Source organism: Gallus gallus, chromosome 13 (assembly GCF_016699485.2).
Source record: "Gallus gallus isolate bGalGal1 chromosome 13, bGalGal1.mat.broiler.GRCg7b, whole genome shotgun sequence".
NCBI lineage: Eukaryota > Metazoa > Chordata > Aves > Galliformes > Phasianidae > Gallus > Gallus gallus.
In genome coordinates this window covers 12,794,654-12,818,761 of record NC_052544.1, presented here as the reverse complement: position 1 = coordinate 12,818,761, position 24,108 = coordinate 12,794,654, and the positions used below count along the sequence as shown (strand labels likewise).

Sequence of the window (24,108 nt, the reverse complement as noted above, 5' to 3'; positions counted from 1 at the left end):
GAAAAGGTGTTGGTTTTTCAGTGCTTGTTCAGAGATGCTCTGGGGATACAGAAACCTGCTCTGGAGAAGCAGGGTGAGGTGGGGAGAGAAACCAGGCAGAACAGACCTCTAAAGTGCAGGTGCTTAACACTGCCAACTTGGGCAGGTTGGGAAGTTGGGTCTTCCTTGGTCAGGCTTCGGCTTGACTGGAAGACTAGAAAGAGTTGAAAACAAGACTCTACTTCCCTTTGAAGAACTGGGAGCATTTTGGGTGTTGCAAAGACATCCAGGTGCCTTGCAAAGAACCTGTCCCTGGAGAGATGATGGTAGGGAAGCCTCAAGGAAGAGAAATCACCTACAAAATAACAACTCAAAGCCTCTCTGGAAACCAAGATATTCTCCTCAACCAGCAACTGCCCGAAGTGGGCTCCTAGTAAAGGGACATTGCATCTATCCCACCATCCCATCTGTCGGACCCAACAAACCCTACACAGCCCCTGTCCCAGCCCTTTCCCCAGCAGTGTCTGCTGGAGCAGCTTCGCCATCATAGCCCAGAGCTGTTGGCAGCTCCAAAGCTAGGCTGAGCCCCACAGCCTCCTCCTTTCTTGTCAATTTCACACCCATCTGCAGTACAGCTCTGACATCAGGAGGTGGATGTGATCCTTGCCATGGCTGTCTTCAGAGCCAATGCTGGAGAGGAGGGAGAACTATGAAAGAGCTGAGTCCTTCCTTTAAAAATGAAAAAAAAAAAAAATCAGCACTACACAACTACAGGAAGAAAAATGGGTCTTTGAAAGCACCCCAACTCTATCTTCAAAGCTTATTCTCTCCCTGAATAGATGTCCCTGCTTTGGGGGCAATTCTTGCAAGCCAACATAGCTCCACAGTCAACCAGCAAAGGTCCACCAAAGGCATGGGGACGTACACTTGCATCCGAAGAAGACCATTGAGATTTCTTCCCCAAAAAAGTCTCTCCTATACAACATTGCCAGCAACAGTCAACACAACAAGAACTTCTCACAGCTTCTCAATACCCCAACAGTTTGGATTCCTGCCCCTCCATCCAGTAGGAAAATATTTTTGCAGTCTGCAAGGACATGGCTGCATTTCGCGAGGCAGCCGTCCCTGCCTAAACAAAGAGCAAAGCATTCAAAACCACAGAAAAGGCAAAATACACACCCAGAATTTACATGGAGAAAACATTTCCTTTTTTTTTTTCTTTTTTTTTTTCCTTTTTTTCTTTTTTAATGTCCAAAACAAGTGTTTCTTTTGTTAATTTGATTTTCAACACACGCACCGTCTAGAAAGTTAAACGCCATGCAGATGAAGAGAGTGCAGCTAGAAAGTCCTTGGGGCAGCAGCGCTGCAGGAGCCCCATGTCAACAAGCAAAGGGCTTCCATTGGAAAAAGACAACAAGAAGCGGAAGCATTGCTGGAAAATCCACTGCCCTCGCGTCCCTCAGACCTCTACCTGATGGCAGAGGGGCAAGACCAAAATTCCCTGTCCTGGCCCTGCCTTCCATCCTAAAAACCAAACCCTGGTGGCTCAGAAGAGTCCCCTTCTGGGTTTGCCATGCAAGCGGGCCCCTGGGTGCAGAAGCCTGGGGACATTGGTGCCCCAGGGACATGGCTGCCCTGGGGACACCGTGCCCTGGTGTCTTTGCCTGCTGGCAGCCCTGGTGGGAGTGGCGTGGCGTTGCAACCCCTCTCCAAATGTAAACGCAACAAAAAACAGCAACCCCCAAAAATCCCCCCACCCCCCGACCCCGAACAGTTGAATGTTTCTAGTTATTACATAAAGATCCATTTCAGCAAATACTCAAAATCAAGTTACGAAATACACGGTAGGTTGTTTTCTTTTTCCTATAAAAAGGCATGCGCTCAAAGTAGAAGATAGCTAAAGGCTTGTTTGTTTCTTCAAAGCACAACCAGATTCTGCAGAGTTTTGTCACTAAAGCTTGCATTCCTCATCTTCGCTGGAAGGTGTCATGTGGGCAATGGTGTCTGTGTCTCCAATCAGTGGCCAGCTCGGCTACCTCAGCCTTTGTGCCATGGGGAGCTGCGGATGCTGCATGCGAGGGGCTGGGGGATAGGATCCAAAGGGATGGGAGCAGGGTGTGGGAGAGATTTGCTGCCCTGAGCCCACCGGTGGGGCTGGGAGAGCTCTCTGGGCTGTGGTGATAAATAGAGGTCACCTTTCTCCTCTTTTCTCCCAGCTTTGCCAGTCCCCACTCCCAAGGAGAGAAGGGAGGAAGGAGAGAGAGCATCCTGGTAGCTTGCCGAGGCGCAAATCTACTTACCCTCCTGGGAAGAGAACACACCAGGACACCTTTACTCACCCATTCACGCATTCCCCTCCTCACCCAAGATGCACAGAAGCTGAATTTTGCAAATGGTTTAAAACCCAGGTTCCCCAGCCAAGGCTGCCAGAATGCGTGAGCTCAGGGCAGCGGGCAGGGACCTTGATAGCAGCAAAGCAAAATCCACCGGCGTGCGGAGGGTGTGTGGCACAGAGCAGCTCCCCACAACCTCCTCTTCTTTGGGGAGCTGCTAGCAGAAGTGGGGATGGAGGTGGATGAAGAGTCCTGTCCCAATCTGTGGGATGTATGGGACTGCAGGGCTGTAGGGGGGCCATGCAGCCCAGGGTGAAGGCTTTAGCCCTGGCAGGCATCAAGTGCTCAGATTTAGGTTCATGGTTTTTCTTTTCTTCTTTCATGCAGAGGAAGGGGGCCTGGTGAAAGGGGGGTGGAGATGGGATGCTTGTAGGTGCCGCTGAGGCCGTTGCATGTGTGCAGTGAGAAGCGAGGGGCTATTCCAGCAGGAACCAAGCAGCAGAGCCAACAGCCAAAGTCCTGTAGGTGAAGAGTTGGAGGGGTCTCCCCTGGCAGTCAGTCAGTGACAAACCCAGCACGGGCCGGACCATGCTTCAGCTGCAAAACACCAACAAACAGAGCAGGATGTTGCTTCAGCCATCACTCCAGCAGAGCATCCCTTTCCCACCGCCCTCTCATGACCACCGCCCATCTCCTCCCCACCTCAAATCCTACAGCTATGCTCCTTGGGATAGAATCCCACCCTCCCACCCCATCTGCCCCCCTGATCGCAGTCCCTGGAGGCTCACAGGGCTTACTGCGGTAGGACAGAGGGCGCGCCAGATCTGTGGAAGTGGACAATCTGCCATTTGCCATCCCGGCGGTGCCAGATGCGGGTCTCTTCAGACTGGGCAGTGCGGGGGATGCCCCCCGCGTCCACGTACTGCGTGATGCGGATGTAGGCGATGCAGGCGGACTCGTCTCCCATCAGATGAATATGGGGGTTCAGGATCGTCGTGTGCACAGGCTTGCTGTTCCGGGACCACACTGGAAAGGGGATAACCAGGGTGGTCTGAGGCAGGGAAAGGACTTTGGGTGGCTTCTCAGTGTGGAAAGGGAGATCCTGGGGTTATAGAAGACTGAGGATGTAATGGGCTCAGGATGGGTGCACCTAGGGAGCTAGGATAAGTGGTAACGGCCTTAAGTTGCACCAGGTTGGATATTAGGAAAATTTCTTTTTAGAAAGAGTGATAATGAATTGGAATAGGCTGCACAGGGAGGTGGTGAAGTCACCATCCCTGGAGGTGTGCAGTAAATATGGAGATGTGGCACTGGTCAGTGGGCACGGTGGGCATGGGTTGGATTTGGTGATCTTAGAGGTCTTTTCCCACCTTAATGATTCTATGACTCTAACCAAGCAGCTCTTCATTCACCATCCGGGATTTTACAGCCCAGCCAAAATGCTCCCAAAGCCACTCTTTTCCTCCTCTCTTCAGCAAGCTGCTAAAGGTAGGGACATAGCCGGGCCGTGGGAGGTAGGAAGGGTTCCTCAGGAGGCAAGGGGCAGCTTACGGTTTTCAAAGTAGAATCGGTGGAAATCCAGGCCTTCCACGAGGTTCCCCAGAGCCTCAGGCTCAAAAGCAGTCATCCCAGGGTCACACATCTTCCTGGGGAGGTGAAAGGGAGAGGGAAGGGAGAAATAATCTCATTGCTTCCAGCAAGACAGACTATCTTCAAGCGGAAGCCTGGCCTGGCCCTGCAGGAAGCCAACACACCCTTTGCTCCCAGCCCCACAGCTTCAGCTGGGACCCCGATGACACAGGTCCCTCCATCACTCACCACCTCCCATTAAATCTTCCTAAGTACTGCCGCCTTCTTCATAAGAGATAAGAGAAAAGCAGCAGGGAAAAATGAATTCTCTCTGCTCTGTATCAAAATATCCCTGCTGCTGTCCTCTGGGGCAGGGAAGCAGACCTGCACTCACTCAGATGCACTAATTAAATAGGCCTTGGACACAGAAGAAGTGTAGTCTGAGGAGCTCCAGCTCAGCAAGTAGCGAGCAGTTCTGCTTCCCAGCAGCCTGAGGCAGTCTGGGTGTAATGATACCACAGAGGTAATGTTCCTTCTTCCACCATAAGTCACACTCGCAGTTATTCATCTTTCTGCAAACCCAGAAAATGGGCACATCTGTGCTAACGAGACCAGAGAGATGTGGTCATCTCAGCGTGAGAAAGCATGGGGTTGGGAAACCAACGTCCCCTGTGTCTCTTGGATGGTGTCCACGTCCCTCTGCCACGTCACCCTGCCCTTGGCAGCAAGGCCCTTTGGCACTCGCCCTGGGACGCTGAGCCCAGCCCAGAACTGAGCACACTCACGTGTAGGACTCGAAGTCGCCGTTGCTTATTGCTTCGATCAGCTGCTCTGTCACCTTAATGATCTCTTGCTTCCGTACTGTTGGTTTAAAGAAGAATAAAAACAAAAATGTGACTCAAAAGCACTGTTGTGTTTTTGTTTTTGCTAAGACTATTGAAAAGACACACAAAAGCCATTCCTAATAGAAAGGAAGACTGTCCTGCACAGAGCATCACTGGGAGCCCTGCCTTGCGAGGACACATACCCAACTAATGCATCTGCCTATAGCCCATCCTGTGTTGTGCTGAGATCACTTAGTCAAGTGACTTTACAAATTAGCACCGATAAATTATTCCCTGGGTTATTCTTAGAAAGCTGATTCTGGTGGGCAGGCAGGAGAGATTTCTCCTCGAGTCTTTTCTCTGAGGGATGTTGGTCTCAAAGGAGCCCAGACCTCAGCAAGAATGCAGGAAGGGGGCGGTATCATCCATTTCCATTCTTGTGAGCCTCCTCTCCTCACCAGCAGTGCCTAGATACTCCTAGTGGTGATGCCACCTATGCTGGCAGTGCACTCCTAAGGAACCCCAAGGCACCGTGCTGACGTTGGGCTTTCCCATAGCCAACACCCCCATTAGGGGCTGCTAGGCTAACGGCCCTGGGGTGCCCCCGTTGGCGTACCTTTGGTGTCTTCATCCTCGATGGTGGTGTTGGTGCTCTCCGACGATTCCTGAGCAAAGAACAGAGAGGAGACAGCACGGTGAGCCCAGTCTTCTCCCCATGCCAGGAGGAGCTCGTGTGTCCAACAGCCCCCCGAGTCCGACCCCACAGCGCTCAGCTGTGCGACTGGACGGCAGCCGAGGAAAACGCCGGCAGGTCCAACCCGTCCTCCACCACAGCTCGAGCGCAGCAGCGCTGGCCGAGCCCCCCCGGCCGTGTGCCAAGGGAACATGGACTGGGCTCGGGAGGGTCTCGCAGGCACGACGCTGCCTGTCCTACCGACGCCTGCAGGGACACAGAGGTGGGGCAGGTCCGGGGCGGCTCGGCGGGGTGCTAGGAGGGCAGGGGAGGGGCTGCGCAGGGGTGGAAGACACCATGTTGACTGTACGATAGAGAGAGATGTACAAATTAACAGCGAGGAGGAGCTGGGATGAGAAAGAGGGGGACTGTGCAGGAGTGAGAGAGACCACACTGACCGCAGAGTAGGGAAAGAAATGTACAATACAACAGAGTGCTTCCAAGACCCACATGGACCACCGAAGGCTGAGACACAGCTCTTTCCATCAACAGCTGAGCACTAGACAGATTTGGGGTGGAGGGGGTTCTGACCCCCCCCCGTCTCTCTCCAGGAGCCCCATCAAGGCGACTCTGCTAGAGGAGCTAGAGCAATGGCTCTGCTAGCTCTTCCCAGCAGAGCCTTGCTGATGTATTACCCATAATACCCCGATGTAGGTTGGCAAGGTGTCCCATGACCATACAGTCCCCGCAGAGGCATGGAAGGTGTTTCTCCAAGGCTCCTTGGACCGATGCAGCCTGCAGACCTGAGTCAGGAGAACTGGGAGAAACGGCATGAGAACCCATCAGCAAGAACCAGGGCTGGCTTCCCACCAGCCGGTGGCCAGCAAGTGCCTGCACCAACCCTGTGAATGGGGATTGTGGGTGATACGGCTTTGAGGATGTTCCCTCCAACCCCGGTGGCCCTTCTTCCCTACCCCGAGGTAACTTCCAAAAACGGGGGAAGGCTGGAACGTGTGGAAAGGCCCAGCAATATCGGCATTGAGGAAGACGAAGGACACTCACCATTAACTGAACGCTGGAACTGGACTTTCTTTTCTGGAAAAACAAGGAGAAGAGATGGAACAGGAAGAGACACAGAGTGAGAAAGGCAGAGAGCAGCACGAGAGAGGCAGCAGCTCCTGAGCCACCCTTCATGGTCCTCATGGAGGGGCAAGCAAAAGGCATGAGGCCAACCTGGTGCTCCTGGAGGGACGTGCCTCCGCACAGCGGGGCCATGCCAGCTCCCGCCCGCGTTTCCGCCGTCACCTTTCTCTCCTGACCTGCCACAATCCCTGTCGTTGCTCACCCCGAGGACCTGCCTAGCCCAAAGGTCTCGCAGGAGTAGGTGACCCCTCTGTTGGCTTTGTGTCCAGGCCACCAAGCCCACAGGAGCAACACGAGATGCCTAAATGCTCTGGCAGCTTTGCCACCCGCACAACGCTGTGTTTGGTTGTGAGCACCAAAACGAAGTTGTACTGACTCTACCCATGCCGATGACCAGTGTGTAGACACCCAATTATCATCTTGGACCTAGACTTGTCTCCAGGACAGAGTTGACTAGTTTAAAGCCAGCATGGCTATCACTTCTTAACCCTGCAAGGCAGACACATCAGAGGAAGCTGTTCTGACACAGCTCTACTGCCCTGAATCACATTTCCTCCCAAAAGACAGTCTTACACATCCACATACTCATCTCCATCCTTGACCACTACCACTAGGCTTTAAGGCTTTGGGTAAGAAGATCCCATTGCTGCATCTCCACTTGCAATCCCAAACTACTTCTGGATGCTCCTTCCTTTCCATGCAGTGCTCCCCTCTCCGCCAAGGACATGCACGCTGGCCTTTCTCCACCTCCAGCTCCCAGGCTACAAATCACAGCTGGTCACAGGAAGCACCAATGGAAGAATTAGGAGCTGCAGCGCCAAATAAGCAGCGGTTTACCAGCATATTTAACAAGGCACCATTTCTGCCTGTCCCACAGAGAGAAAAGAAGCATGCACTGTGCCAAACTCTTGGAGAAATCCATGCGGCAACACATTCAGGTGGATAAACAGGCTGCAGTAGGAAAACTAACATCCATCCATCCTCACTGCTCTTCTCACTTCCTAAATGGCTCCCACCAGCATCATCGCTGAGTTTCCCCCACACCAATACACTGTCCTCTCCTTCACTGAGTCCTTTGTCATTCCTAATCCCTCCTTCCCTGGGACAGCAGACATCCCTGGGGCAGGGCACGCTGCTGTGCTTCAGGAGGAACCTCAGGGGGACGTGCAGCCGGAGTCAGCTCCCAGCCTCTGCTAACCAAGGACAGGACACGGGGCAGTAAACTGCAGAAATTTCAGACGCAACAGAATGCAACACAAAGCAGTGACCGCATCGAGTCGGGACATACAGTAACAGGATGCAACATGGGGCAGTGAGCTCATTAATTTTGGACGGGACAGGATGCGACATGGGGCAGTGATTTCATTAGTTTACGATGTGACGAGATGGGACACTACACAGGGCAGTGAAGGTACCGTGGCTGCTGGGACCAGAACACCTCCTGGAGCCCCCAGAGCAGGGGTGGGGAGGAGTTTTCAATCCTGTGAGTGCTTTTTGTAGGGGGAAACCTCCTTGGAGAGTGCTTTGAGCTCTCCAAGCCTGGGCTAGCACCCTGCTGGTGCCTCAGGCAGGGACCTGCCTGCTCTCATGAAGGCTGGCCCAGGTGATGTCTCCAGGTGCAGACAACTCTTCCGACGACAAACCCCAACACATGACCGGGCCCTCAGCCCCCTCCCCACCTGCCCATCCATCCATGCAGGATTCCAGGTCCCTGCTTTGCTTTCCCAGCGAGATAGAAGGAAGTGACAAGCTCCCAGCAATGCCCTGCTGTATGCCAGGTGCCTGTGGTGGGCCACCAAAGCTTTGGCTGCAGCAACCAGCTTCCCAGGTTAACAATCACACTCAATCTACTTGGAAAGCCAAGAGGGGTCTCTGTTAGGAAGCTGGGCCAGCAAATGGTCTTCTATCACGACGCCTAGAGGTGAATTCAAGGCAATTCCTTTTTGCTGGAAAACATAATTCAGGGCTGTGCCTGATGAAGCATCTCCAGCCACCAATGATTAAAAAAGCGTCTCCTGGTTGCAATCAGCTATGCTCCAGCAGCTCACACTCTGGCACCTCTACCTGGGATTGCTGCTCAGGTGGCTGCAGAAGCAGCAGATGAGGGCAGGCAGGCAGCTTGCTGGGACTCCTGTGGGGCTGTGCAAAGCCAGCAGTCCTGCCTTGGGAGCGATGTGACATTCCACTGCCCAAGGCAATTTCCTCTCATAGCAATGCAGCCCATAAGCTTCATGTTGCGGAACAATACTGCGTGGCCAGAATGTTTGATTTTGTGAAGCTGCGTGCAGATTTTGTGTGGTCTCAAACCTTGCAGGCTTAGCATGCCACAGCCACTGGGTATGGTGGGAGTAACAAGTCATCCCCAGCCCTCTGGCTGCACTGAATGTTTGGGCAAAGGAAGGAAGGAAGAGTGAACTGCTCTTCCAAACCCTGCAACACTCACAGCCCAATAGCAGGGTCCCTGCAAAAGAACCAGAAGAAGAAAATAATCTGTGCTGCAACTGGAGTCCCAGAGCTCTGCCTCACACCTTGCATCCCTGCCCTGGAGCAGAGGATGTGATCGTGCATGTTCTCCACTGTTGACCCATAGTTTGTGACCAACAGACAAGAGAAAGACTTTATCACGGGCCATTCTTCCTGCAGCCCTCCAAGCACCAGCTTGTTCCCAGCACATCGCCAATCGGAGTGCTCATTTTTTCTGTCTACAGCGAGCACAGGAGATGGGAACGGGGTCAAGAGGGTTAAACACCTCCATGGACCATTATGGGGATAGGATGGTGCCAGGGGACCCTGGAGCAGCAGGACTGCACTGGGGTGGGGTGATGAGCCCACCACCAGCCTGAAGCCCCAGCTCTGGGCTGCAAAGCCACCTCCATGGCCCCTCTTCCCCCACTCCGTGGCATGGAACGAGCATGTTTTTTGGGCAACAAAGCAGCGGCAAAGACCCCACTATGCTCCCTTGCTGCTGGCTGCAGCACCAACCCCTTCCCTTGCCACACTGAAAAGCTGCTCCAGTGGCCCAGGAACGTGCTGGTGGCTCGGGGACACACCAGGAAAGCAGTGCCAACAACTACCCTTCAAAGCACAGGGTGCCAGAGGGAGCACTGGCATAGCACCAGGACCCCACTGCCAGCACCAGGGAGCAGAGAGGCAGGCAGGAGGGGACTTACCTTCACGCCGTCATTCTTCTTGTTGCCACCGCTTTTGCCTCCTGGAGAGAGGAGGAAGGAGGTGAGCAGAGCCAGGCAGGGCACCAGAACCAGGAGGCCGAGGATCAGCAGCATGATGCCGGGCAGCAGAGCCGTGTGGCAGCTCTCGTCCTCTCACAGCCCCTCCAGCACAACCCTGCGAGCTCAGGGATAACCTCGCCAGCACCGGTCCGTCCCACCGGAGCGGCTCTCCATGAGGGACATGAGCGTCCCCAAACGTCACGGCGAGGCGGTGGGGTGCCCCATAGGGAGCCCGCTGGCCACGGGTGCTGTCGGCTCAGTGCTGGAATGAGCCACCCGCCTGCCACCCCTCTAATTTTAGCCCCATGCTGCTGGGATCATGTGCTGCCGGCCCGCCGGCCCGACAGCTGCAGCCCACATTTTGACAATGATGAAAAGCAGATGCCTTTCCCGTGCCCACCTCCCACTGCCGGCCAAGCACCGGACCCCCAGGTTGCACCAGGGACCCCACATCCTGGGGCGCCCATGGGAGCAGTCCTGTGCTGATCCTGCTGCCTGCTGGGGTGGGCAGGGGGCACGGGCAGCCCCTGGGCTGCGTGGGACGGGAAGCGCTAGGAGAGAAGCTTTTGGGTTTCCTGCCCTTTGATGCTTTGCGCCTTCCGTAACCGGATCCGCGCCAGCTGCTGGACTCCTCCAGCCCTGCACACGCTGCCCACAAGTGCTAAATATGTCAGCGTGATCTCCCCACCCCCCTGCGACAAATGCGAATGCCAATCCTGGCTGTGGCCATTTGCACGACTGGGCCAGCTGCCCCCAGCTCCCCCTGCCCACCCCAAAACCCGGCTCCTGGGGTGTCTCAGCAAAGCACTCCAAAATTCCCATTGCTGTGTTGAGAAGCCTGCAGGCTGCCGTGCTCTGTCCCTGCCCCTGCCTCTCAGTGCAGCCCTGGGAATGCAGGGATGTGGGAGGGGAGCAGCATCCCTGCAGGGTCAGCACCCCAAGGTGGGTGAGGTGGGGGTACCCTGTGCTGCTGGGGCACCTGGAGGATCCACATCACAAACATCTCCAGGAGGGAAGGCACCAAAACATCACCTCTCCAGAGCACCCAGCTGCAGCTTCAGCCCCGCTGAAGGTGTGGTGAAGCCCAGCTCCCCCAGCTCTGCCCAAAGGAGAGGAACCCGGAGGCAGCACCTACCGGAGAAGTTCCTGGTGGCCAGCATGGTGGTGAGGATGGCTCCCTGCAACACACAGAAGGCAGAAAGGAAGGGTGTGTGCAGAGCCACTGGGTCCCCATGCTCCCAGCTCTGTGTGTCACCTGTCCCCCACACCCTTTGCTGGAAGGAAGCTGGCCCACAGGCTGACCCGACTTCTTATCCCCAAACGCCAGGGCATTGGGTTGCAGGCTCTGAATCTTCCCTCAAAGATTAAAGGGATATTCAATAACCTGGGGCACATTTCGGTCCCATTCTTTGCTGGCCGGGGTGGGCAGCTGGTGGCAAGGGGAGCTGCTGGGAGCGGAAACGGATGTGATTGCAATGAAAGAGATGGGGATTTTTCATGGGAGCCACCCATACAGCAACACTGCAAAATAACACCCAGAGAAATGCTGCCCCTTCTCCATCTGACTCTACTAACTAGTTGCTCAGCGTATAATGAGATTACTTAGGACTAATTGCCCGCAGTAATGGATTACCATTTTGAAGTGCATGCCTGAACTAATTTGATTACTTGTCTGCCTGAAAAGTAATAACAGTTCATAGCCAGTTTCTTTTCTTGATAATCATGTTAGTAGCCTGCAGCTGCCCTGCTCTGTGTCACACTGCGTTCAGCCTGGTGCAGATCCACACAAATCCTGACCCTCCCCACTCAGCTCCCAGCCCCCACAGCCCCCACCAAGCATTCTGCACCAGCACGGGGAGGATGGTGTGCAAATTACCTTTAGCTTCCTCCGGGCGTTGAACTTCTTCAGGCAATCCACCGTCTCCTGCCTATGCATGCACGAGGCCACGGTGGCACGGTGCTGGGAGGAGAGAGACTTGGCTCAGGACACACAGATGCGGGATCCCAATGCCAACCCCTATGCACACAGAGCTTGGGTCCCTGTGGCTGAGTGCCACCCGACTCACCGATATCCAGGGGTGCTTCAGAGCCTCTGCTGCCGTGATGCGTTTGGACGGGTTGATAGTCAGCATCTTGTTGATGAGATCTTTCGCTTCGGGAGTGACGGTGTCCCACTCGGGGGAGGGGAACTGCCAACAGAGGGACTGGGTGAGGGATGGCAGGGAGCAAGGCGAGGAGCAGCAGTCCTCAGCAATTGGGGTGGTTGTCCTCCAGCCCCAGGTGGGAGCAGGCAGAGGGACTTGTGGAAGCGAATGGGAATTGCTGCCAGTTGGAGAGCAGGGCTGGAGGGAGGATGAGACCCATCTGTTCTGCAGAGTGGACTGAAAGGTGCCAGTGTGTGCACCCGGGCACAGCATCTCAGTCAGCCCTCTGCGACCAGAGCAGGGGAGGGAAACTCACTCCTGTCTGACTCATCCCAGTCGCTCTTCTGGAGCAGCAGATTGCAGTGAGGGGGCAGCGGGAGGAAGGGGTGGTAACGGAGGGGGCAGAAAGAGAAATGCACTCACGTCGTAAGCCCCAGCCTTGATCTGCTGGTAGAGGCGGTGCTGGTCTTCATCCCAGAATGGTGGGTACCCAACCAGCAGGATGTAGAGGATGACGCCTGTGCAGAGGGGGACATGGTGTCAGCAGGTGAGTGAGAAGCACTGCACTGCGGGAGGTGTGAGCAGACCCATGCTAGGGACCGGCCCAAACCAGGGAGAGAGACTGAGAACATTCTGGAGATTAACTCCCCTTACCACAAGCCCACAGGTCCACAGCTTTGCCATAGGGATCCTTGCGGAGGACCTCAGGGGAGAGGTACCCCGGGGTGCCAGCAAAACCTGCAACAGGGAGCCTGTCATACACCCTGCACGCTGCCAGTATCCCCATACAGTTGGCCTGGGGGTGCTCAGCCCTCCAAAGCCATCCCTGGGGGTGCTCAGCCCTCCAGGCCTGATGCCACTGACCCAACCCGAGTAGGACCCAGTGGATAACCCACTGCCATACTCACCGAACCAGGCTTGCTGGTCTCCCTCCACCTCAATGGCGAGGCCGAAGTCAGCCAGCTTGACAGCAGCCCCCTTCAGCTTGGAGGCCAGCAGCAGGTTCTCAGGCTGCAGGAGGAGGAGAGGGTCTCAGGGGGAGCCTATGGGCTCTGCTATGACTTCCAAACACAGCTGGGGGAAGGATGGATGTGGTCCCGCTGCTTTGTGGGGCTGTGTATCCCAATTCACCATAGAGGACCACGGTCTCTCTGCCCACCCTCCCTTGTGTTGTTTTGCCCCAGAGCTGCTGAAGCTTTCCAGGAGCTCCCACATGGCATTCCTCCCCACCCCTGAGGACGCCAGGCATCGCCTCACAGGGTTCTGCATCACTGATGGGGTCCCCACACCATCCCACAGACCCATCCCTGCAGCTCATACCTTCAGGTCCCGGTGGACCACCCCCATCTGGTGGCAGTGCAGGACAGCTTCCAGGATCTGCTGGATGCAATGGCTGCAAAGAGAGGAGAAATCTCACACAAGTGCCTTAGTCACAGCCACACGGCTGCATCTCACCCCTCTGCCCTTCTCCCACCACCGCATCCCACCCGCAGCCCTGCAGAACAGTGCCCCTCTCCACCACACGTCACCTGAGAGTGGTGACCCAGCTGTTGTTGGTGACCCAACTGTTGGCCACCAAGGGGTGAGCAGGGAGCTGGGGCTATGCACGCACCCATGGGCTCCCACAGAGCTGGCACCAGGAGCTGGGGACCGACGGTGCACACATGGTGCCAGCCCAAGTTTGGTCTCTAAAGGTGAATAGAGCAGCTGTGCCCTTCGGCCACGCAGCTGATGCTTCAGTCCCATTTTCCCAGCCCTGTCTAACCATGGGTGGCTCTCACTGTGTCAGTTCACTTTACATCAAGTTCATTAAACTCCAGCCCCGTTGCGTGCATGAGAAAGGAAGGGAAAAAGAATGAGGCAATGATCACTTTTGTTCCAAAACAGCTGTCTGTAAGGCAGGTCTTTATTTACATTTATGTTATTTGTATGACACTAATAAGAGGATGCGTTGGAAGCGGATTCGGCGCAAGCAATCCGTTAATTAAGATTGCTTTTTGCCTAGAAATAGGGGATATTTCCATGGAGGCAGAGGTAGCACAGAGCTCAACAACCCCTTGAGCATTTGTATGGACTATGCCCTGTACATGGGGCAAAGCCAAGAGGCACAGAGATACCTGGAAACTGCACCCTCAGCCATCCTGCCCCAACCAACCCTCCTTTGGGCTTCCAAGGGGCGAACATCAGAGCAAGAGCTTGAATTGCAGAAACCACAGCGTGTAGAGCCCTGGGAAGCTGTGGGGACATGGGACACCTCTTGTCCTTCCCTGCCCAGATCCTTGCTCACCTGGCATCTGCTTCGCTGTAGTACTCTCTGGCCACGATGTCCTCAAACAGCTCCCCACCAGTGACCCTGGGACGGAACAAAGGATTCACACCGGGCACGCAGCAGGGCTGGGTCTGTTCACAGCACGCTCAGCCCTAGTAACCCACACAAGTACCGCTGCCACGCACGAGGGAGTGGGGCAGGGAGGGACTGTCATCTGCCTGACATAGCATAGGACGTGATGGGATATGGGATGGCAGGAACTGACAAAGATCAAGTCCAGCTGCCAACTTTAAGGACCCAAAGCCTGTCTCTTCCCTCTCTGTGCAGAGAAGAACCCCAGGGCAGCCCACAGAAGGGCAGGGATGAGATGGGGGAGGCTATGGGGCACATCGCCTTGGTGGGAGCATGCAGCAGAGTAGGAGAGGAGTTTAAATGACACTCACAGGTCGAATATCAGGTAGTGGTGGCCCTCTTCAGAGATGCTGTCATGGAGCCTCACTGCAGCAGAGACAGAGGGTTATGGGCTGCCTGGGTGCCCATTGGCATAGCAGGGATATCTGCTAGGAGCTCATCCTTCCCCCTGCCCTTCTTCCCATTGCCACTGACTGGCAGGAGTCCCACTCAGCCAAGGGCCTCCACGAGCCATGGCTCAGAAGTCACATCTAAACTGGGGACAGCCAGCAGTTGGCTGAGCTCCCAGCTCAGGTCAGGAGAGTGCCAGGCTGCCAACCCCAACCCAGCCCTGACTCTGACCTGGCTCTGTAGTTATTTTTTCCCTCCTCTTCATGACCTTCCTTCTCTCCTTGGGAGCACTCCTGCTGGGGATGCCCAGGAATCATCACAGGATGAGATTCCCTAAGCAGGAGCGCTCTGTCCCATCCCCCTGCCTGGCTCCTCGCCCTGCTCCGAGGGATGCCCCTGTGAGAGCACGTTGTCCTTCAGCTCCATTCTCACAGCTCAGCAGTCAGACACACGGCAAAGGTGCAGAAATAGGTGGGACAGAGTCTGGTGTGCAGATCACAGTCTGGCATTGTCTGCCCACATCTCACTTCACTCTGATTTCACTGGGGCTGTGCGTATTTAAGCCCTCCTCACTGCTCACCTGACACCACTTTCAGCCCGTTTCTCTGCACTACATCAGCTGTGCCCTGCGTGGAAACATCCCTTTTAGGCTGTGGGTGTTGCCATAAGGATGCTCATCCCATTCCCTCTCTATTCATCCCTATGATGGTCTCCACTCCCCCATGCTCCATCACCTGTGTTTGCTCAGCACTTCTCTCTGACGCATAATCTCAGCTTTTCTGCCTTCCTCTGTTGAAAGAAGCCACATTTCCTCCCGTTTCATCTCATCTGAGAGGGATTTGGGGAGTATTGTGCTGGGATCTTGCCGAATCCAACCACGTTCAAAAGGGGATTAAGCAAATTTGGTGCGGATGGGGCGGTGTAACTCTAAGCAGATGGTCCGGATACATCCCCTGCTTGGGGAAGTCCCAGCGCCCGTGGCTGCCAGGAGCCAAGGGTATAATGAGGAGCAGCTGCTCTAAGTATAGCTCAGTCCTGTGAGCATCTGCTGCTGGCCATAGGCTGAGCACAGCGGCAGCGTCAAACTGCTCCGTGCTCAGTGCCAAGAGCTGTGGACACAGCATTGGTCCCCACAGTCACAGGGCAATGGGCACTCAGAGATAAAGCTCCAGGACTGGGTGTAGCCGAAATGTCCTGCTCTAGCAAGCCTCCGTGGTAATGCAACCTGGTGAAACTGCGCTGTTCCTTGCACAGTGCTGTGCCACAGGGCTGCGGGTGCAGCTTCCCAGTGCAGCCCCTAATGCACGCACGGTGCAAAGCAGGAGCTGGTCCCTGCAGGCTCACGTCTGTGCAAACCCCATCCGCGCAGCCCGGCGTTCCTATGGGAGAGGAGGGCTGGGGAGGCAATGCGGGAGATTAGAGAGAGCCTCACAGCCCCTCGGTGATCACAGCATTCCGGCTTCCTCATGCCCACATCCGTGCTGGCTCTGACGGGATCTGCACATCCTGTGCTGCTGCGAGGAGACGGTGCCCATACCGGCACTGGGCACAGGCAGCCTGCATCAGCATCGCTGTCGAAGCTAAGCTTTGGGATTTTTTGCTGCAATTTTTCCCCCTCCCCTCTCTCTCCTCCTGGCCTATTTTTGTCTTTTGCAGGGGCTCGGGAGTTTTCCTGAAACAGCTTTTCCGAAGGAGGCTACTCTCAGATGGACGGCCGGTGGGAAAGTCTTCGCTTCCCCCCCCCGCCATCGCCTCTCCCACGCCGCGCTCTGCTGCTGCTCGGAGCTGGAGCCGCTTTTTGGAGCATGCAGAAGAACACAGCATCCGAGGAGTAAAAATAGTCCCCATGCAGCCCCGCTCCTCCCGCAGGGACGTGCAGCCAACTGGGTTAGTTGGGACCTACTTAGATCCCCCCCGCCCTGCGCTTGGTGGGGGCCTTTTTGTGCATGACCCCTTTTGGAGAAGCTTCTTCCTGGTGAGGAAGAGGAGGGAGCCCCAGTGCCCACCCCACAGCCCCGCATTAGGAGTGGTGGGGATGGGGCAGGCAGCGGCGCAGGGTGCGCTTACCGATGTTGGGGTGCTTCAGGAGGCGGCAGATCCGAGCCTCTCGCTCCAGCTTCTGGTGGTCTGAAAGAGGTAACGTCCCCACGTTAGGGTCTGGTTCACTGCCAGCACTGCTTGCTGTGCCCTCCAGCATTCTGCAGGTGCTGCCTCACTGCACCTCTGTCTGAAGGCATTTGGTGATAGCAGGAACCCAGCGTTGGGAGAGGTGAGGATATAATTAGGGCTGCTGTCTCTCGCCACCATTGCTGCTACCTTGCAAGTTCACACCTTGCTGTCTCGCTCTGCATCAAACCAAATCTGCAGCCACTGAGATGTGGGGCTGCAGCCTTCCACATCCACCCCTTCTGTCTTTAACTCGCCCCAGCTCTGGGGACACTGCCCCTTTCACAAACCCTTCTTGGGTTTGCCTTTCCTCCACCGCAGACAATGTCTGCATGGGGAGACAGGGGTGGGTGGCTTAGGCTGTTCTTTCCATAGGCAAAGTCCACTGTGGGTGGAGGATGGAGGTGCAGAGGGGCAGCGTCACTGGGGTAAGCACTTCTCAGGAGACAGGAGAGCTGCTTTCTGCCCCAGCCCCATGGTGACACTGGGCAAACCACCCTTCCCCACTCTCTGCCTCAGTTTCCCCATCTGCAGATGGTTTCCCATTGGGTTTCCCCATCTGCAGAGACTGGGACTAACCAGCCAAAGGGAAGTGCAGCATTGCTGCTTTTTGGCAAGGCAAACTTGCTTGCTTAGAAGAAACCAATGGTCACAGAAAGGGGATGGAGACAGCAGTAGGGACCCATCTGCACCCAGCCACAGGTCCGTCTCCCCCACAAATCCAACTGCAGTCTGCGCTCAGAGATCATTTCTCCTCCCTAATCTGCAGTTTCTCTCCTGCTGGCTCCCTGTGTCAGCAATGAAGCATGCCCAAAGGCACCCCAGGGCGTCCTGCAGCACCACTCCTCCCTGCACACCATCCCACCAGACCTTCGTGTGTGGCGTAGCTGGTGGCATATCTCAATGCACACATCCCTGTGGGATAAATACCTATGGGACTCATCCCCATGGGACATATCCTCATGGGACACATCCTTGTGGGACACATTCCCATAGGACACATCCCCTTGGGACACGTTCCCACAGGCCACCAGCCCAACACATCCCTCTGGGGACAGCTTGCAGCCCAGGGAATGGACAATCCCGTGCTGCAGCACTGCACAGTGGGGGAGAGCACGGGTCTATTACCACCAGAAGCCACAACTTCCAGCCAGCAGAGCAGCTAAAATAACCCCGAGGTTCTCTCCAGCTGACAGATGGACACAGAGACATTGCAAACCTGAGGAGAGGATGGAGAGCAGCAAGCTGTGGGGGATTTCCACCTCCAAATGGGGTTTGGAGCCGAGCTCCTCAGTTAGGCGTCAGCGCTGCACTGCATTGGCACGCAGTGGTTTGATTTGAGGTCAGACAGCAGCTTGTCACCATTTTCTATGCTTCATTTTTTGCTTTCAGAGGTGAGCAGTGGCGTCAGGGAGAGCAGCAGGGGCAGTGAGTTAATTACAGCCTCCCAGCAGGGCGCTCACAAGCAATGTCCGTGCATTTAATGGCCGTTCATCGAGGAGCTCAGGATGCACCGCAGTGTGCGTGGGGTGGGACAAAGGTCTTCCCTGCCACTAAACCCTGCCGACCCCCTGAGCACCCCCAGCACCTACCTCGGGCAGACAGCTTCTTGGTGTTGATGATTTTGGCCGCATACTCTTGTCCTGCCAACACCTTCACACATCTCCGGACGATGGAGAAAGCACCCCTGGGAAGACAAGAAGGAGAGGGAGGTGAAGGGCTCAGCACAGGCAAGGACACGGGTCAGTCCTAATGTTCTGGGGGGCAGTGGTGGGGATGGAATGGGGTGGGATGGGATTGAATGGCGTGGGGTGAGATGGGATGGCATTGCATGGCGTGGGTATCAAAAGAGGAAGGGGGAGCAGAGTGGGTGCTCCCTCGCCCTGCAGTCCGTGGGGATATGGGAAGGCAGAAATAGCCCTGGGGATGGCTGCAGGATTCACTCCTCAGCGCTCTTTCCTCCCTTCCATCTCTGCTTTATCCACTACTGGCAAAGAAAGGGCAGAGATTTACCGGGAGCTCCTTGGGGACGCTGGGAACGGACACGGCTGTTGCACAGCACTCAACCACTTCACTCCATGGGTATGAGTGTCTTTGCTGGCTTCAGACCTCACAATCACTGCAGCAATTTGCAGAACCAGCTATGAGCACTCACCATGGCTGCAGGCGACCGGTGCAAGGTCCCCGCGGCTGCAAACGCACCGCAGCAGCAACGCACTGCCCTGCTGAGCACAACCTCTGTACCAGGCTCCCTTTGCTGCCAAACCCCTCCGATCGCCGAAATAACAACTATCAAAAGCAATGCCACCTCCTGCTCCATCTTCCCCCGCTCCTGCTCCACGGCGAGGAATAAAAGGCCGCAGTTCGCGAGCGCGCTGCCAAGCAGCAGTGGATAATTGATTGTAGTGGTGGAGGTGGGTGGAGATGGGCAATTTGGGGCTGAGTGAGATCTTTAGCAGAACAGGCGAGCAGTGGGGTGCAGGAGCCCCAGCGGAGCTGCCAGCCTGTGCAGCATCACCTGCAGCACGTGTCAGAGAGGAGCTGGGGAGAAGGAGAGGAAGGAGCTTGATGCTTCCTCATGCTGCAGTTTGATCCTGGCCTCTGGAATAGCTGAGCTGTTCCTATTCCCATAGCCTGGAGGAGTTTAATTGGAAAGGTGGTGAGAAATTCTTCTTATACAGCCTGCCGTGATGGGGAGGCTGGAGCCGTGCTGGCCCCAGTTCTGCTCATCCTGTCCCACCAGGAGCCCCACGAGCACCGGGTCTGGAGGCTCCTTCCCCCACCCCGCTGTGACCCATCTTTGCTCCTTTTTCCTGAAGATCCCCCTTTGCTTTGCAGCAATGCAGTGATGCTCACGGCAGAGAAGTCCGAGCTACTTGGCTCAGCTCCAAACCCACTATGGGGCTCCACTGCATGATCCTACATAGGGCTGGAGGGACGTGGGTACCCCAGGACTGTACCGGAGGCACAGGTCTGGGCTATGTATCCACCCCAGGTTAGCAAGAGGGGAACAATGGTCTGTGGTTCTCCTGCATTGCTCCTGCCTATTCTCAGCCACCAAGGTCCAAGCGCTCAGAGCTACTCACCCATTCATTCATTTGAGCCCAGCCAAGCTATGGGGTTAGGGACAGATGCAGTGCATTGGCACAGGTTGCACACCCCAGGTTGGACCTCATCCCTACCAGCTCCCGCCATTGGTTCGCAGCCCCACAGCCAGTGCCAGTGTCCCCTAGCCCAGGTGTGACCCCCATGCCCTGTCCCCAAGGCCCTGCCAGCCCCCCCAGCTCCTCTGACACAGGGATGCTCCGCTCCCCCTTCTTCACACCTTCCCTGCCAGCTCCAGGCTGCGCTGCTGCCGCCCTCCCTCTCTTCAACACCTCCTCCTCCTCCGAGGCATTTTATCTCCTTTCTAGAGAGAAGAGTGTGGGCTGGGGATTTTTTGTTCCTCCGTATCTTTTTTCTTTTTTCTTTTTCTTTCTTTTTTTTTTTTTTTTTTTTTAATGAAAACCCTCTCCTGCAGCTCTGGGAGCGGAGGGGCTGAGCGCACGCTAATTGCCACCAGCCTCTCCCTGAACCTGCTGCGGGGGTGGATTCGGAGGCACCCAAGGAGCTGCTCTTGCTGTTTGTCCTACTGGGGTGGCCGTGGGCAGGATCCTCTCCCTGCTGCCCCCGTGCTATCCCTGCTCCTCGCCCCATCCCTTGGCTCCTGCAGGCTGCAGGGGGGGCAGGGGGGAGCGCTGCAGCCCCTTGCCAGCTTGGCGTCCTGCAGGGATGCTGCAGATAAGGGTATCCCCTACAGGGATGCAGGACCAGGTCCGTGTCCCGTGTCTGGGACAGCCCCGTGGGATGTGTATCGGGTTGGTTAGAAACTGAAGGGATAGCAAAGGGGTTGGGAACAGCTGCCTGGCACCCAGCACCCTTCACTGGCCGTCTTTAGGTAGAAAAGAAACGCTGGCAGCCTGGGGAGGGTGGAGGGGATGTACTGATCCCCCAGCACATGGCACCAGCTCCTTGGGGCTGTGCACTGGGAATGCCATCACCCTCGCTGGGTTAATGGGCAGCCACTGCCGCAGAGAGCCGTGCAGCGCTCCGTCCTCATTTCCCTTCCTGAGCTCACAGAGCGGAAATTTCCCCATGGGAAACCACTGATTGTTAAAAGTGTGGGATGCACTGGAAACCATCCCGGTGGAAAATTCCCAACCAGCACCACATCGCATTGACAGGCCAGCGAGGGCCCTGACTTGGGAATGTTCCTCAGCCCTATACCTGCCTCTGCCGAACCAAGGGGAGGTGTGGTGGGATGCACAGAGCTGCAGGAGCTGCTGGGCTGAGCTGCTCTGCCTGTGTGTCAGGGGATGCTGGGTGCTCCAGGCTGGCTGAGGTGCAAGCTACTGCTGCAGGCTTTGCTCATTAATTAGTGAAGGTGGAGAAACACATCTGTCTGTCTGTCTCACCAGGTCTGGGTGCTCACCCCATCTGGCAAAGTCTCACTCCCATCCCAGTCCTCCCCCATCACACACAGCCCAAAATCTCCCCACCGTGCTCCCTGTACTGCACCGGGCCCAGCAGCATCCCTCGCGGGCACCGCTGTTCTCCTGACAACCCACAGAACCTAGAAAAGCTGGGAAACCTCTGGAAAACCAGGTCCCAAGCCATACCATGCCCCAGGTCCTGGGCACGCTGCCTGCAGCACCAGCTGGGGCTCTCTGCACAGCGCAGAGCTGCTCCCCCATCACCGCTCCCCAACAACAGCTGCCCACCATCCCCCCGGCACCTGCCCCAGCTGCATGTAGATGTGTGTGCCCATCAGCACGCCCCAGGACCGGCGCTCTGCTCTGCACTTGCTTGCAGCAGCGACCCGCTCCCCCATCCGAACGGGGAGCACCGGCTGCATCCCGCCCGGCACAACGTCCTCCCCTGTGTCAGCCTCTTGATTTCTCCATCTTTGTCCTCTCCTTTTTCTCTCTCTCGCCCCCGTTCCGCACGCCCTCGCACGCGTGGGTGCACATTTCAGCGCAGGCTGCCCGGCGATGCAGGGATGCAGGGCTGGAGCAAGTTTCCATGCCTACAGACTGCCACAGCCACGCACCTATCTGACAACGGGCACCTCGCCGGGCAGCGTGGGCACCCTGCTCTGGGGCAGCAGCGAAAAGAGGCACCAAAACCAAACCAAACCAAACCAAAGAGAGGCACACGCCTGCTTCCTTGTGCACTCATTTTGCAGCCACTCTCTCCCCACTGAGACACGGAGCATCCGCTGCCCAGCGCTGAGGACATGCATGTTGCTGGGACAAGCACCCCATTCTGCCCTGGGGTGCTCAGTGCCCCCCCAGAACTGCCCCAGCTGCTATTCTCTGCACCCACACGCACACCCCGATTTGCAGCAGGCAATGCCACGCGGACCCACCGAGCCCTCCCCGCAGCAAAGCAGGGGCTGAGAATCAGTATGGGGCACTCACACATGCAGATGGGACAGGGGAAAGGGTGGGCAGCCCCCCGGCTCTGTGTGGGGTTCCCACAGGGGCTACCCTGCAGGTTGAGTATCCCACGGGATGAGTCAAACGCTGGGGAATCTGCACAGAGAAATTCCCTAAAGGAACCGGAGGGCGCCCACCACTGGGGCTTTCCCCCTCGGCTGTCCCGTCCCTCCTCCCAGCGGGGGAAGTTACCGGGGGAGCCGGCAGCATCCTCTTCCAGGAATGTGGGGTTTTCTTTCCATAAGAGGGGCAGCCAACCCCTCCCTAACCCCAAAATGCGCTGCACTGGGTCTGCACCTCTTGGCATGCACCTGAAGTCAGGAGGAGATGGAACAGGGACTAGCAGACCCCATCCCGATCCCAGTCCCCCCACTGCTCCCCGACGCTCTGTGCCCGTCGCCTTTCCCCATACCCGCTGTTTCCAGCCCTGCTGAGGCACTTTCCCAGCCCCGCTCCTGCTCTGACTGTTGGGGGCACATCCAAGCCCCTCTCCAACTTACTTGCCCAGTTCCTCAAAGAGCTGGTACTCCTCGGTGAAGCGGTTGCAGGTGATGGTGGCCATCCCAAGGGGCTGGCAATGCTCCCTCCCCGGTGCGGAGTTTGGGGCAAGCTGCTCTCCTCTCGCTCCCTCCCTCTCCGTGTGCTCCCGGGGCTCTCTCCTCGCCGAGGTAAATAAGGGAATATCTTTGATTGACAAGCCTGGAGATAATGATGAGGGCAATTTGTCTTCTCAGCCTCACAAGCCTTCGTCAGCATCCCCATCCCCATGGTGACCACCGCTGCCAGAAACGCCCTGCTTCTGTTGCCGGGGCAACCGCTTCCCAAACCCATTGCCCGCCCTGGGGACCGCAGCCCTGCTGGGGACCCGGCCCTGGGGGCTGCCTGGGGGTCTCGCAGACAACGTAGGGAGGGGGGCAACTCCAAAATACGAATCTTAAAGGCAAATTGAAGGATGTGGCGGTGGCAGAATAACTGGGGCAAAAAGGTTTCCATGGAAACCGTGGTTTCTATGTTGCAGGAGGATGCTGTCGCCCTGGCAACTGGTCCACTTCTACCCCCCCCCTCACCTCCCCCCCCCCCCAAAATGCAGGCCCTGCTGGTACCCTGCACCAGAGTCCCTGGGGGGCTGCGGGGTGGGGGACGGGCTGCTGCAGAGCGGGGCGGGTGGCAGCAGATGGAGCAGAAGTGTGTCAAGCAAAAGCAGCAAAATGATGGCAGCTCCCCAGGTCCCCGAAGCGCCCTGCCAGCACCTGGGCTCTCTCGTTGGGGCTGGCCCCGATCACTGGCACCCGGGGGTGGCTTGGCCTAAAACAAAGCCAGAAGGGGAGCAAAGAGGGAAGAAAGTAAAAAGTGCTGGAAAAAAATCAGGTTTTTCAGCTAAAATTAAAAAATAATGAACAAACAAACAAACAAACAAAAAAAGAAGCTGGAAAAGGGCACCAAAAGTGGTACTCAGAGGCCTCAAGGGAAAGGTTTCCCTCTAAAGCCACTTTGCTGCCAACACCCCAACTCCAGCAGGCATCATCCCTTGCACCCTATGGGCTCCTGACCCTCTTTTGTCCCATTTCTGGTTGTTTTTGCATGAGGAAAAGGAGCCCCCAGTGCCCCAGCAGCAGGGATGCTCAGCGAATGGCATAGCTCTGGGCAGATGAGGTTTAGTTGGGTTAGTTCCCTTTCAGGCTGCCACAGAAGGGTTAATAGGAAAAGAAAAGGCTCTAACCAGACAAAAATAGGGAGAAATCTTTGAGAGGAGAGAGAGAGAGAGAGAGAAGGAGGAGC

At 56.3% G+C, this 24,108-nt stretch overlaps 1 protein-coding gene across 4 annotated transcripts; it reads right to left on the bottom strand.

Moving 5' to 3' along the window:
• Positions 1–742: 742 nt before the first annotated feature.
• CAMK2A (calcium/calmodulin dependent protein kinase II alpha) lies at positions 743–22,977 on the bottom strand. Of its 4 annotated transcripts, none has more exons than NM_204295.2 (19): positions 22,830–22,977; positions 18,445–18,539; positions 16,754–16,813; positions 14,608–14,662; positions 14,183–14,248; positions 13,216–13,288; positions 12,804–12,906; positions 12,550–12,633; positions 12,319–12,413; positions 11,818–11,940; positions 11,628–11,711; positions 10,887–10,929; positions 9,692–9,732; positions 6,441–6,473; positions 5,322–5,370; positions 4,667–4,742; positions 3,864–3,958; positions 3,101–3,338; positions 743–2,909 (listed from the first exon to the last, which is right to left on the bottom strand). In NM_204295.2, the coding sequence occupies exons 1-18, from the start codon at positions 22,889–22,891 to the stop codon at positions 3,106–3,108; spliced, it is 1,470 nt and encodes a 489-aa protein (NP_989626.2). In that variant the 5' UTR covers positions 22,892–22,977; the 3' UTR covers positions 743–2,909; positions 3,101–3,105. The 4 variants fall into 4 exon arrangements, with proteins under 4 accessions (NP_989626.2, XP_015149205.2, XP_015149207.2 ...); XM_015293719.4 differs by having other exon boundaries at positions 1,201–2,909; positions 3,110–3,338; XM_015293721.4 differs by lacking the exon at positions 6,441–6,473 and having other exon boundaries at positions 1,201–2,909; positions 3,110–3,338.
• Between the last annotated feature and the right edge of the window lie 1,131 nt (positions 22,978–24,108).

What these genes read in the sequence shown, in the direction of transcription:
- CAMK2A (NM_204295.2), bottom strand. Translation starts at nt 22,891, where the DNA reads ATGGCCACCATCACCTGCAACCGCTTCACCGAGGAGTACCAGCTCTTT. An exon ending in TACAGCGAAGCAGATGCCAG is followed by an intron (nt 13,289 to 14,182) that starts GTGAGCAAGGAT and finishes CTCTCTTTGCAG; the next exon opens with CCATTGCATCCAGCAGATCC. An exon ending in GTTCCAGCGTTCAGTTAATG is followed by an intron (nt 5,371 to 6,440) that starts GTGAGTGTCCTT and finishes TTCTTTGCTCAG; the next exon opens with GAATCGTCGGAGAGCACCAA.